Source organism: Macrobrachium nipponense, chromosome 26 (assembly GCF_015104395.2).
Source record: "Macrobrachium nipponense isolate FS-2020 chromosome 26, ASM1510439v2, whole genome shotgun sequence".
In the NCBI taxonomy this organism is placed as follows: domain Eukaryota; kingdom Metazoa; phylum Arthropoda; class Malacostraca; order Decapoda; family Palaemonidae; genus Macrobrachium; species Macrobrachium nipponense.
Window position 1 is genome coordinate 28,718,378 of NC_087215.1, and position 15,000 is coordinate 28,733,377.

Sequence of the window (15,000 nt, forward strand, 5' to 3'; positions counted from 1 at the left end):
TATTGTCGGTAACTTCAGAAAAAGATTTATCCAAAAAAGCTATAATTTCAATTGTCAATTTCTTCTTGCTGTATTGAATTTTCTATCTTGGTAAACTGCAGCTACTTGTTATAAATCTTTCTCTTGTTAATGGAAAAAAAAATGCAACAACCTTTTTCGAATTGACTTTTACCTTGCTGTTATGAACGTTAATTAAAACGCCATAAAATTTAACTGCGAAGATTTAAAGTATATTCTTTACTTATTTTTAATCACCCGCAATTTTCTTTGAAGCTACCGTTGTCTTGTTCAGATGAATTCTTTTTTTTTTTATCATGGTAATCTGGAACAATTTTTTAAAGTTAAAATTTTCGCACTATTAAAGAAATTTGAATTTTTCTTTTCAAAGTTTTATCATCATAAACAACATCAACTTAAGACTTTTTTCAAGGTTTTATCATAATAAACATCAACACAAGAATCTTTTCAAGTTTTATCATCATAAACAACACCAACTTAATTTCAAAGTTTTATCATCATCAATAACATCAACTTAAGACTTTTCAAGGTTTCATCATCATAAACATCAACACAAGAATCTTTTCAAAGTTTTACCATCATAAACATCAACTTAAGACTCCAAAGTTTTATCGCCATAAACAACATCAACTAAAGACTCCAAAGTTTTATCACCATAAACAGCATCAACTTAAGACTCCAAAGTTTTATCGCCACAAACAACATCAACTAAAGACTCCAAAGTTTTATAATCATAAACAGCATCATCAACTTAAGACTCTTTTCCAAAGTTTTATCGCCTTAAACAACATCAACTAAAGACTCCAAGTTTTACGCCTAACAACATCAAACAAAGACTCCAAAGTATCACCAACAGCATCAACTTAAGACTCCAAAGTTTTATCGCCATAAAACAACATCAACTAAAGACTCCAAAGTTTTATCATCATAAACAGAATCAACAGCAACTTGAGACTCTCTCGAAGAACTTAAGAACATTCTCGTCTTCAAATATACCCATCAACGTCCACTTTCAGAGGTTTGGGTGGACAAGGTGCGAGTGGCCATTTCCCACACATGGCACTTCATGCCCCTCAAGACGCAACTCTGGGCATTCAGGTGAGGACGACTTTTGCTTAGTTTGTTGCTTTAGATTAAGTCGGCCTTTTGCCAGCGCGAGCTCATGCACAATGGCAGCCAGTACGGGAGGATGAGGTGTTAATGTGAATGAGAGATTTGGTGTGGATTCCCCCTATAAGAAGTGGGCCCCCCCAAAAAAAAAGAAGTAAAAAATATACCGAAGTGTCTTCGGCGCAATCGAGTTTTATATGCAGTGTATGATGTTGTATGAAACTGAAAGCCACAGCCCATGAAACTATCAGCAGAGGCCCATGAAGCTTTCAGCCATGCCCAGTGGTGGTCTGTGTTGTTGGCACCTATAGCAGTGCCGGACCCATAATCATTGCTAACTTTAACCCAAACCTTAAATAAAAATAAAAACTACTGAGGCTAGAGGGCTGCAATTTGGTCTGTTTAATGATTGTCGGTGGATGATCACATCCAATTTGCAGCCCTCTAGCCTCAGTAGTTTGACGATCTGAGGGCGGACGGACAGACAAAGCCGGCACTAAAAACTATAGAGGAGATTTTTGAGCAAAGTAAAGGCTATGAATATTGTCATCCAAAAAGCATGAAATCCCCAACTTAAACCATCTAAATATACACAAATAACTTCTCAAAATAGATATTATCAACAATAATCTCCTCCTGGGGATTTGTACTGCCGACCAGTGAAGCAGTAGGTCAACACTTTATTCCCTCTACAGCTGAGTGGGTAAAGTGCTGCCTACTCTTATAGTGGCTGACAGTTCAAAGGATCTTTCCTACATAATGACCCCCAAAAAGGGTATTAAACCCAGTATGTATCCACCTTTGCGGCGTGTTTAGCACAAGCCCGTTGGGGATTACCGGAAACACGAGCAAAAGAATCTAAATATCATAAAAATAAAGACAACCAAGAAATATTAGTTGTACAAAACGACCCCCAAAAACCCTGGGGGATCACTGTCTTGGAAAGATCCAGTTCAAATTCCCTGAGGAGGTTAATAACATCGATGCCAAAGAAAATTTTATGGTTTTTTATCTCCGGATTGCTTCTGTCTTGTCAGACATTTAAAAAAAATCTCGAAAGCTTAATTACTTCTCAGCTTTCTGTTAACTGTGTTAACTGTACCAGTAGTAAAATTTGGCTCCTTTGCTTCCCTGGTGGCCAAGTTACATAACCGGTACACAGACATTTAACAAACAGTTATTTTGGCTCCAAAAGATAAAAATGAATATGAGCGAGACTTTAGGAACCACACAAGAAGGGCTAAAATTCCTGTGCTTGTCTACCCGCAAAAAAAGAAAAGAAAAATGAAACAAAGTTTCAAATGAAAAGAGTTTAGTGGATATAAAAAACTCAGCCTCTTCTTACATGTCCATCATGTCAGGATGAGAGTAGGGAAGCGTATCTGGGTTCTACAAGTAAATACGTGAATAATGATGTCAGTTGCTGGCATAAAGGTTTAAGTATTAAGTTTAATTTATCCATTTTTTCCTGTGTAACAACAAAAGTCTATGGGTAATAAATCCCGCATTTAGACTTGCTTTTATCCAACCCAGGACGAAGGCCTCTCACCGTTGGCCCCTCTATAAGTATGCAAAATTAACGTAACTTGGTCACAGCATTCTCACGAATTGCCATCATTTTTGGCAGTATGGGTATGCAGGTAATACAGCAATAATAACAGTCACATGAATGGAGGACGAGAAAGCGGAAGCTATGGCACATGAATAACAATTCTTTACATTAGAAAAAACTCATAGAGCTTAAATTATACTATAAAAGAGAGGGCAGGAAATAAAGACAGACACTGCAGTCCTGGGGCTACTGAATTTGAACGGTGAATAACATTTCAGCAAATTCACATGACCAAACAGAATATGAATAAAGACCAACAACAGAAAATACCAATTCATACAAATATCATACACACAAACATACAAATAACCAGGGTAAAGCTAAAACTTCAAGGCGGGTAGGCAAGGCAAGGCCGGCTACTTCTTCCTTCCTGCGTAGATAGGATCGAGAGGAGATCGGACATCCGATGATCTCACTTCGTAAGGCCCTGTCCACACTAGCAGGCTCTGCCTGACAGGCAAACACTGTTCTATATATATATATATATATATATATATATATATATATATATATATATATATATCTATATATATATATATATATATATATATAGGTATAGTGTTTCCCCCATATTTCGCGGGGGATAGGTACCAGACGGTTATAGGACAATTCCCAGGCGGACAATTTCCATACGAACAACTGCCAGTATGGACAGTTGCCAGGCTGACATTTGCCATCCGGACACTTGCCATTCGTTCAAAAATATATTGGTTAAAATGAAGAAAAAAGTTATAGATTTTTCTGCCATTCTCTTAGGATTTTTCTCGCTGTCTCTTTCAGAATAAGTTATTTTTTCTTTGGCTATTTTTATTTTTTTGTTTTTTTCAGAATAACAGTTCAATTGTTGTCTGGTTGGTTCTTTCACGATTACTTTTCATTTACTAAATCACTTATAGTTTATAAAAGGAAAATAACAAAGGTAAAGCAGTATCAAAATAAATGTTCCAAAAAACTTTTATTTATAAACATCACATTTAGTTTAAAAAAATGAATGCTAACATATATGAAAAAAAATTATTAAAAAAATCACATTCAATCAGTAAAAAATTATGTAGAGTTTTATTTGAAACATCACATTGAATTAAAAAATAAAAAATAAACGGGAATAAAATGTGTTTAATCAGATTATAAAACATCAGAATATATGTAAGTTATAGGCAATGAAACGTAGAAAAATAATTTTATCGTCAGGATTATAGCGCGTGACTACCTGCTGTAAGCGTTTGTTCATGTTCTTACTTAGTGGTAGTAGATCTCTCATCTCCTCTTTCCATGTGAAGGACTTTTGTTTGGGACAAAACTTCCTCCTTCATGAGACGATCTATGAGTTTCCATAGGTTAGGGTGAGGTTGTTTGAGCATTATTTGATAGAGCACTATGAAATCCTTCGAGACTTGTTTGTTCGAGGCATAGATCGTTGAGTTCTTAGGTTCATATTCCAGTGGAAAATTGGAAATAATGGACTGGCTCTTCTGCGATTTCCACCTCTTCCTCTGATGACTCCGATGTAATTTACCTCAAAATACGAGATAAATTCTGAAGGGATATCCTCATCCTCCGAAAGTTTCTCAAAACCTGTAGACACATCTTCAACTGGTAAAAATGCAAGAGCAAAGAGACAACATATCTTAAGACAAAATTCGGCATCATTGTGGTATCGAACTTTATACCCCAAATCAACAATTTTCCTGTAATTTGCTTGGCAGACGTGGAAGAAACATCCACTCACATTAGTGTCAGGAAAAGTACATTTAATTGCGTTAAATTATCCTTTTTCAAAGTCACTCATTATAGTTAATGGATTTTGTTGCAGGAATTCTTGAATTTTTTTGTAAAGCATTCTATAAGTTTCCTCTGTTTTGTTTGGAAGAAGGGCATAAATACGAGGAAAACTACACTTCTCTACTTGGACATGGATGGTAAAAAGTTGATAGAAAATTGCTGGTGACACCTTAAAGGTGCCATCAACAGCCCAGTTTCTGTACCTCCTTAAATGTTCAAACCCTACTTCAGTATCAAATATCAGAATGCGATTATGGTCATCGGCTCTCGAATCATACTGTAGAAACTTTTCCCCTGATGAAAGATGTTGAAATTCTGTTGGAATGCAAAACCCTGACCTTTCCGTAGGGATTGCAGGAGCACTGAAGTTCTGCTGCCTCCATCGACGAATATTTCTACTTAGATGCTGGACGTTTTGTACTTCAGCTCGTGTGCAAGCATCCAACGGCGACAAGCAGCTTGAAACTAACGATCTTGTAGATAAATTTTTCGAGGAGATATCTTCCTTTAGCTTTGCAATAGCGCTTTTTGCTTCAACTGTACTTTTAGAGGCTGTATGATTATGTTCATTGCAGGTCTTTATCAACTCGTAGTTTTCTTCTTTTGATTTTGTCTGTACTCTAGCTTTACACGATTTTTTTTCCTCTGTGTACACTCCCAGTAAATTACGGATTTGTCACTATTGTATCCATTTCGATGATACATGTACTGAAGATCATCCACTAAAATATCGTTGCCACGTTCACTCTTAATAGTTGAAGCCATTTCTAAGGGGTGTAGAAAATGAAAGAAATGTTCGCTATCCAAGTCTCTTGAAGTTAGTAAAACAACAGAGGGAACCCCTAAAGTGATAAAGTATTGGCTATGAACTTACCTTCAATTCACCAAGCTGAATATCATCTAAACGAATAATTTTCCAAAACAACTAATTTCTAATACTTTCCCAAACAACTAATTTTGGGTATTTTCGAAATCAAGTAATTTTGGGTAGTTTCCAAAACAACTAATTTAGAAAGGAACAAATTTTTCGAAACAATGGCAATTGTCCGGATGGCAATTGTCATCCTGGGAATTGTCCATACTAGCAATTGTCCGCATGGAAGTTGTCCGCATGGAAATTGTCCGCCTGGGAATTGTCCGCACACGGTACCAGACACATCCACGAACAGCTAGAACATGCGAATAGTTGAAACCCCTAAAAAAATGCTTAAAACTGCCCATTTTGTAAGGTAAAACTCAAGAAAAATCCACTAAAAATGTTTATACCTAGTTTTTTAAAAATTTTATCACAAAAAGTGCATTTTATGATGATACTGATAAAAAACTAGGAATTTGTGGATATTTCTCAAAGAAAAATACCGTGAAGGGGAGAATTTTCCGCGAATAATGGGGACATATGTTCCCGAGAGAAATCCACGAATATGTGAGTCTGTGAATCCACAGTCCACGAATACAGGGGGTTCACGTATATATATATATATATATATATATATATATATATATATATATATATATATATATACATATATATATATATATATATATATATATATATATATATATATATATATAGCGTTAATTGGATTTTAAAAGACATCTGTATTTTAATTAATTATATATATATACTATACTATATATATAATATATATACATATATATATATATATTTATATATATATATATATATATATATATATATATATATAAATATAATGAAAACATTGATCACAAAATATATAAAACGTGATGCTATATATTAATATTGGGCAATGCTATGGAGGAAAATGAAAAATGAGAACTGCCAAGATTTTTCGGGCTTAACGACCCTTTACTTAAGTAAAAGGGTCGTTAAGAACGATCTCGGCAGTTCTCGTTTTTTATTTTCCTCTGCAGTATTACCCTCTCTCTCTCTCTCTCTCTCTCTCTCTCTCTCTCTCTCTCTCTCTCTCTCTCTCTCTCTATATATATATATATATATATATATATATATATATATATATATATATATATATCAGTAAGGACACCAAGCCCAAAACTCGAACAGCATTTTGTACAACTTTATTGGGACATGTTTCGAGTAGTACTATCACTCGTTATCAACCTACAAAATTAAAATGAATGACATTATAGTCCTTGCAATCAAATTCACCATAATAAAATGACATCAGCTCAGATGAGATGGTTTGAATACCTTGGTAGGTCATTTCGTACAGCCAATTATCTTACAAGACCTAGTTATAGTGCAGTTAGGGAACACAGCGAGGAGTCTGGTCACCCTTTACATATCGATGATTTTTCTATTTCAACCTCTGCCCAGTTTGCTACAGACCTCGTCATTTTAGAAGTTTTATATTCTGTTAAGATAAAGCCTTCCTTGGCTAGAAATGTAGCTGTTACCTCACTTTTGTATTTTTAGTCTGCATCCTGCTGGTTTGTATATCGACTTAGTATATTTACTGTTCTTTTGTACCATCCGTTTTTGTGACTTAAATTTGCATTCTGCTTTATTTTATTTTATCTACTCAATTGTTTCATTTAGCCATTTTTTAATTTTAATTTTTTTAAGTATTAGCTATATTTTAACGTACTCTTATAATTTTTATACATGTAATTTTATTATGGTGAATTTGATTGCAAGAACTATAATGTCATTCATTTTAATTTTGTAGGTTGATAACGAGTGATAGCACTACTCGAAACATGTCCCAAAAAAGTTGTACAAAATGCTGTTTCGGGTTTTGGCTTTGGTGTCCTTACTGATATATAGATGTCGCTCCCCTGCTGGTGTTTCAATTGCTATATATATATATATATATATATATATATATATATATATATATATATATATATATATATAGCCATGAAAATGTAGCTTGATAGCTTTAATTACCCCAGATTTAGATGCAAACCAATTTACAAATAAAATGTACATAATACGTTTGATGGATTTATGTGTGTGTGTGTGTGTGTGTGTATATATATATATATATATATATAATATATATATATATATATATATGATATACAATGAACTTTTTATCACACCACCGCAATTTATATACAATCATTAAGCTACAGATGTCGTTTAATATCTACAGAGTAGCGTTAATTGGATTTTAAAAGACATCTGTATTTTATATATATATATATATATAATATATATCTATCTATATATATATATAGATATATATATATATATTGATATTGATATTGAAAAGATCAATCGCTTAAAACTAACTGTTTCACCATTTTTACTGTAACTGTGTTTGCATATCTTTGCTTTCCATAAGAAACTTAGTAATCGATATCTCCAATAGTAAAAAATATCTGAATCTAGGACAAAAGAATCTAGGACAAAAATTGCGAGTAAAAATATCAACCAAAAACATCCAAGTGAACGAAAGTTGACTTATTAAATACAGGTATATCCCAACTGAAATTATCACTTAAATACAATTCAGAATTTTCGTTGTTTACTGTTTGCCTGACATGGACGTATGGAGTCATGAGATTGAAACTTATTCTGAACTTCGGAAGAATTATATATGTTGCCTTCTGCAGAACTGAGATGCTAACAGTATTCGAATTGAGCTTTATTACAAACAAACAAAATTAAAAGTAATGTTTCTTTTTTTAAGAGGAATAACCGTCGCAATCAGCACAGGTGTTAAGCATCGGTGATCTATTACCAAGAAGATCTCTTTCAATAAATCTGAAAAGAAATTGGCTTTGGGTTCGTGGGGTAGTTTGACTCCAGACCCAAGTTGAAGTGTGAAAGACAGCAGGGGCATCATTGTGGGGGGGGGGGGGGGGGGGGGGGGGGGGGGGGGGGGGGGGGGGGGGGGGGGGGGGGGGGGGGGGGGGGGGGGGGGGGGGGGGGGGTGGGGGGGGGGGGGGGGGGTTGCTGGGTACGTTGTTTCCCTCAGCCTTTGAAATATAATAATAATAATAATATAAAATAATAATAATAATAATAATAATAATAATAATAATAATAATAATAATAATAATGAGGGTTTTATTGAAAATAATGGTTATTTCAGTCGTGTTTATTTTGTATAGAAGTTTCTCCATTTTTCTTTTAACTTATATACAAAATAAACGCGGCTGAAATAGCCATTATTCTCAATAAAATCTGTAGTATTGGTGAACGTCTTCTTCCAGCAAATAATAATAATAATAATAATAATAATAATAATAATAATAATAATAATAATAATAATAACAACAGTAAAATTCACTCCAAGGTGAATCTTATATGGCTTCAAAATGCTCCAAAACGCGCACAAATTTCCCAAAATTTCTCAGGTTCTTACAGCAGCCACCTCCTACCCCCGGCTGACTAGCCTTGGCTAATAGTGCTAGCTTCGCTCGCCATCCCGCCTGTACCATAAGTTCTAAACCTTTGCCCCGGCCCCGCCCCCAAGAAAAATCTGAAACGAAGCCACTGAAAGGGCATACGCCACTAGGCAGTACCTAAAGGTCACAATGTCTGTCCGGAATGCGCAGACAATTACCCTTTAAATCCTACCGGGAATAAGAGAGCTCCGTGGCATATCGTTATGAAATATTACCCAGGTTGAAATTCCAACTAGAGACTGGAGTCAGATTCGTCGATAATGGAATGAATAAAGCTTCCAAAAGGATAGAGATTCTAAAATGCTTTGCGTCTCGGGAAGGCAATTTCGAAAATCGATAGATCCCTTACCAAATCAATTTTCCGTTATGTGATTATGCAATGAAAATTACAAGTGCCTACGGATATGAAAAATTTCAATTCACCGATAACTCAGTCATTCAATTGTTGGCCATCTGACTTTGACTAACCTCTTTGTCGTAATAAGGATTTTTCTTGCAAGTATATAGACGTATACTTAACATTTATACATTACGCTTACAGGTACGTACACGTTATTTTCTTCAACATTTAGCCTTTGACAGTACTTATGATCAAAGCCACATTCATACATCAACTGCTGAATACTGGATGAAATCCCTGCGCAGAAAACTTCCCAAATATTATCCACCAGAACCTACCCAAAAGGCCTCATCATCGCTATACACTTCCACCTTACTACATTCTTCTGCTTAATGGATATTAACGCTCTTCCTTTCCAATTACATATGAAAGCATGAATACTGAAATTTTGGTCATAAAGCCAAGCAATGGGGTACTTTGGGCCATTCTGCATTTAAGACAGTGAAAAGAGGTAGCTGGAGAAGTTGGACAGCAAGATCAAGGAATCCAGAAAATGAGAAGAAGTTTGAGGATCTAAAAATGAAACTGGGAGAAACTCCCACACCTGCACAAAGAAGTAACAATCAGCAATGTTGGCAGCAAGATGGAAGAAAGGAATCGGGAATGGATGTAAAGTAAGAGCTTTAAAAGCAGATACAATTAGGGGTGCCCTGTAGGGGGGTAGTACCGTCAGTGCACCTCACGTGGTGCACTGTAGGCATGCCTTCGGCCCCTAGCTGCAACCCCTTTCGTTCCTTTTACTGTACCTACTTTCATATTCTCTTGCTTCATCTTTCCACCCTCTCCTAACAATTGCTTCATAGTGGAAATGGAAGGTTTTCCTCCCGTTACACCTATCAACCCATTTACTGTCAGCTTCCATTTCAGCGCTGAATGGTCTCATAGGTCCCAGTGCTTGGCCTTTGGCCTAAATTCCATATCCAAATCAATTCAAAACTAGGGGCTGAAAGGACACTGGGAACACCCTTTGTCTAAAAAGGGCCACAGAGATGCAACAACAGCACTAATTCCATACCTTATCTTCAATCCCACACTCATGCCATCTATTCAACCCTTCCCAGGTCTTCCTCTCCTTTTCCCACCGCAGTCCCCCTCCCTCTCACATTCCCAAATTATACTGCCTTTTAGCCAGTTATCATCGTCCATTAATTCCACGTGGTCGAATCATCACAAAACACTCTAGTTCATCCTTTTACCTAAGCTAACATTTTCCCCCCACTTCTACATACCTTTACTTTTCTCAACTTTTCATCTAGGGCTACAACTGTTTTTCTTTCCTTTACATTCAACACCAACACTTCATTGCCTTAAAAGAGATTCCATTTACAGAGGAATGCTACTGAAGTGGAAGCAAGCTTCCCTAAGGAGAACCAGTGGTTTAGGGTGCAGATATATTGTATCTAAAGGCAGGGGAGTGCATGGTTTTGAAGGTTGACGAACTTTTGTTGGAAAAAAAATGCCTTTCTCCTTAAGCCACTGTTAATTATGCTTTTCAATACTGCAGGATTACAGGACAACTCTGAATGGTGTGAAAGGCACCAAAATACAGCATATAGATGCAATATATCTGTACCCTAATCCAGTAGCATTCCTCAGTAAATGGATTCTCCGTTATTGCAGTGAAGTGTTGATGTTGAATGTAAATGAAGAGTGTGTGTGTGATGTGTGTGTGTATGTGATTGTGGAGATTAGAATCGCCAAAGACAAACATTAAACCACTCTCTTGACTCACCTGCATATCCAGATCCTAAAACTCTCTTAAACCTTCCTTGGCGGTCCATCTGACGTTTCCTGAAATAAGGAGAAAATCAAAGATTAGTATCGCAACGAAAATGCAATCCCAGTGCACTTATCTAATCTAGGCCTGAAGCAAACAACAAAAAGAATGGATAAGAAAAAAAGGACAAGAATTAATCCAGATAAAAAGCTACAGTGTTATAAAAGACAAAAGATAAATAAAGGACTCAAATGAGATTGCTCATTAATAATACGTAGTCTCTTTCCATGAAAAAGATGGCAATGTCTTAACGCTCATTAGAAATGACAAAATATAGCATTTTATACTGTTAATCGCTCAGAAAATACTATGGCCTTTCTTATTCACAGGTGGTATCATCTTTGTTTCACTCATGATCACACCACCGGAAAAACAGAAACCTTCATCAACGGTGAGATGGTTCAGCACTCTTATTACAACATAGGAAGACCGACATTTGGAAACTACGCAGCAATAGGAAATGGGCAGACAGCAGACGAGAGCTACAGTGGCGACTTGACTCAGGTAATATAAATTTCTCATCTGATTTCTTCTGTAACATAATAAACTTGCAAATAACAGGAAGAACATCTAAGCCTAACTGGTTTATACTAATCAAGGACTGTTGGAAATATCCCTCAGGTTAATGCTTGGGACAAAGTACTCAGTTATGATGAAATCAAAAGAATGGCAAACTGCATGGCTGACATTCAAGGTAATTATATCTCCTGGGAAGCAGGTTGGAAACTAAGTAATGCCACGACTTATGAAATGTCCTTGTCAGAGCTCTGCCAAAAGGACACATCACGTCTCTACTTCTGGTTTCCTCGTGTGGAAGAAGACACTGCTCTGTACATATGTGAAGCCCTCGGCACTCATCTCCCAACAGTCAAAAGTCCCGAAGAGGTCAACTTCCTCTACAATATTCTGGATACCACTTGGCCTGAGTCAGAAAAATGTCCTCTGTATTACTGGAGTGATCTGAATGACAAGAGACAAGAGAACGTCTGGGTTCGATCTTATGACAACCATGTTGACAATGAATCCTACTGGTCGCCAGATGAACCAAATGGATTCAGGTATGAGAACTGTGCCTTTATCCGCCAGAATGGTATGATTGACGATGATTGCGCTTGGGAAAGATGTGCCATGTGCATTTTTACAGAACCTCAAAGATTCTCCATGCGCGGAACCTGTGAAAGGGAACTACGTAATGTGTACTTTGTTGCCTACCAAGAAGCATTTGGGCATTTGGTCTTCAAGGGTTATGGTTCATATCAAATCAGGAAAGAAAACGGCATTTGGTATTATGTGGATACAGTTGCGGGACATAACATAGCCTCCATGGAACCTAATGAGATAGACTACCCAATGGGAAGAAGATGGTGGATATTAGAAAGGGAGGTGTGTAACAAAAAAGCTGGAGAAAGGAAACGTTTATTGCTCACTCCCTGCAATGATGATCAATATACTTGTGATGATGGAACATGCATTGCCCTTCATTACCGCTGCGATCTCAAGTATGACTGTCGAGACCAGAGTGATGAGCTCGAGTGTGAGCTGATCTCCTTTCCCATTGACTACCATAAGCACCTGCCTCCAAGAGTACCCAGGGATGACCACAGCAATGTGCCTGTTGTAATTCATGTCCTCATTAAGTCGATAGACATTTACACAGTGGCAATGGCCATGCAGCTATCTTATGAACTGGAGATGGAATGGTTTGACAGCAGACTGGAGTATTTCAACCTGAAGACAAATGAGTCACTCAATGCACTTCGAGTCCAGACAATGATGAATTTATGGTCACCAATTGTGAGGCTGTTAAATACAGACACAATTGATAAATCGTTGCTGGCTGAAGATGCTGCAGCAATAGTTAAAATGTTGAGCAAACCCATGAGGAGAGATGACAGCGCTGCTGGAGAAGGTAAGGTTTGTCAAAATGCTTTATTGACTTTAAAGCAAAATTCATTGCCAATTTTACAGATATTAGAGTAAATCAAAAACTCATTGTAAGGTTACCCTAGTGATGAAACTTTATTTGTAATGTAACTTTTGTTCATCCTGCAACTTATTTCTCAATATTCAAATCAGCAGAGTATCCATATAAGTAGAGCAGCTTGATATATTCCACATAACAAATAGGGTTACGGTACAACACATAACTCCACCCAAGTTTAGGGGTTTCATGCTTCTGACAAAAATATTTGACATATGTCACAAATTTCTATATTGAAGAAGAGAGACCAAAAACCAAATGTCAACTGGGGAAGAGCAATTGTTTTGCAACTGAGCCATCCCTTGCAAGAGAGATTTCTTTTTTTTAACAATACACAGCAATCCTTTATATTCTTTTTACCTCCAGAATTCATCATAAGTTGCAGCCAATGGAACATAAAGGGAAACTGGCACTGACTGTAAAATAACACACAATACTTGACACAACAGACAAAAGCATACATACGTACTATGTATAAGGCAAGTAATAACTACGGGGACAATTTCAATCGAAGACCATGCCTGTCTGGAGACTGTTAAATTAGTCTGGTGGCCGAACAATTCAATATCTAGTCTTACCAGGTGGTGGATGTTTAGTACTCTGGAATATACTTGTGTCATCTGAGGTCTTCTATAATCGTGACAGTGAACATAGAAATGCCAATAATTGAAGCAAGAAAGAATGAAAGAAAGCTATGATCTTCAAATATCAAAATTTGTATCCAAAACACTGTGGAGTCATTTCAACTAAATCAAATATACAGTTTAAGAAAATGTTACAATAGCATAGCAAAACTAAAAGAAAAGGGCAGGAGAGAACATAAAATAAGCTTATTTAGTTTTTCTGCCCATATCTCATAATTTTGCTTTGATTTCTCAACAATATCATCATACTAATAATATCATCATACTAACAGTTATTATATATTATATAATATAAATATACATATATAAACATATACATACATACACACACACACACAATATACATATATATATATAGATATATATATATATATATATATATACCTACATACTATACATATATATATATGTATATAATATATATATATATATATATATATATATATATAGATATATATATATATATATATATATATATATATATATACCAGCAATAAGTCACCAAAAGAGCATGTGACAAATATGTATGTAAATAGCCACATGAAAGGTGAAAAATTAAAGACCAGGTACCAAGTGCTATCGTGTATTGCGTACACTTCTACCCCGAAGAAGTGTACGCAATACACGATAGCGCTTTGGTACCTGTCTTTAATTTTTCACCTTTCATCTGGCTATTTATGTATACATATATATAAACATATATATACACATGACCCCGACCTGGGTCGCGTGGGTCTCTCTAAGTTACTGTGGGTTATGCAGAATTCAAACGCCCAGTGATTAATTTAACACCGGTCTTATATTCTAATGAAGTTACACAAGGGTCCGAGTGAGGAGTAAAACTAAATTCCTATAGAAACCCGAGTTTCGGACCGAGGATGGAAAGCGGCAGAGGGAACAAGAGGAAACTGTATGCCCACCCTCTTGCTTGACCGACGCCTTACTGCCTTGACCCTCAAGGAAACACCTTAGCATTCTCTCCATTTCCTACACGTCCCCACAACCCCCGATATTTTCCCTCCAGGATGTGATTGGCTCCGGCACCTCTCCTTAGGTCTACTGACCAATGGGTGCCAATATAGGTGACGCTAAACACCAACGAACTTTTTGGGGGGTGCCGGGGAGAGGTGACGCTCTTTTTAATCTGAGAGAGAATGACCGTTAAAATACCTATGGCGTCCTGTGAGGAGTTCCTGGCTTGGGGAGATTCTTGCTAGCCCTCTAGAGTGGCTTACATATATATATATATATATATATATATATATATATATATATATATATATATATATCATTCATATATATGTATATATACAATAT

The 15,000-nt window shown here is 36.2% G+C and overlaps 2 protein-coding genes across 2 annotated transcripts in view; both read left to right on the plus strand.

Annotated features, from left to right (window-relative positions):
* LOC135200103 (uncharacterized) overlaps window positions 1–15,000 on the plus strand; it is a 120,010-nt gene that overhangs the window by 29,808 nt on the left and 75,202 nt on the right. The gene's annotated exons all lie outside the window — the stretch shown is intronic.
* Window positions 1–15,000, plus strand: part of LOC135199611 (uncharacterized) — a 33,011-nt gene that overhangs the window by 4,661 nt on the left and 13,350 nt on the right. Inside the window, 3 exon segments of the mRNA XM_064227768.1 lie at window positions 1,035–1,116; window positions 11,388–11,562; window positions 11,680–12,967. Coding sequence (XP_064083838.1) covers window positions 1,035–1,116; window positions 11,388–11,562; window positions 11,680–12,967 — 1,545 coding nt within the window.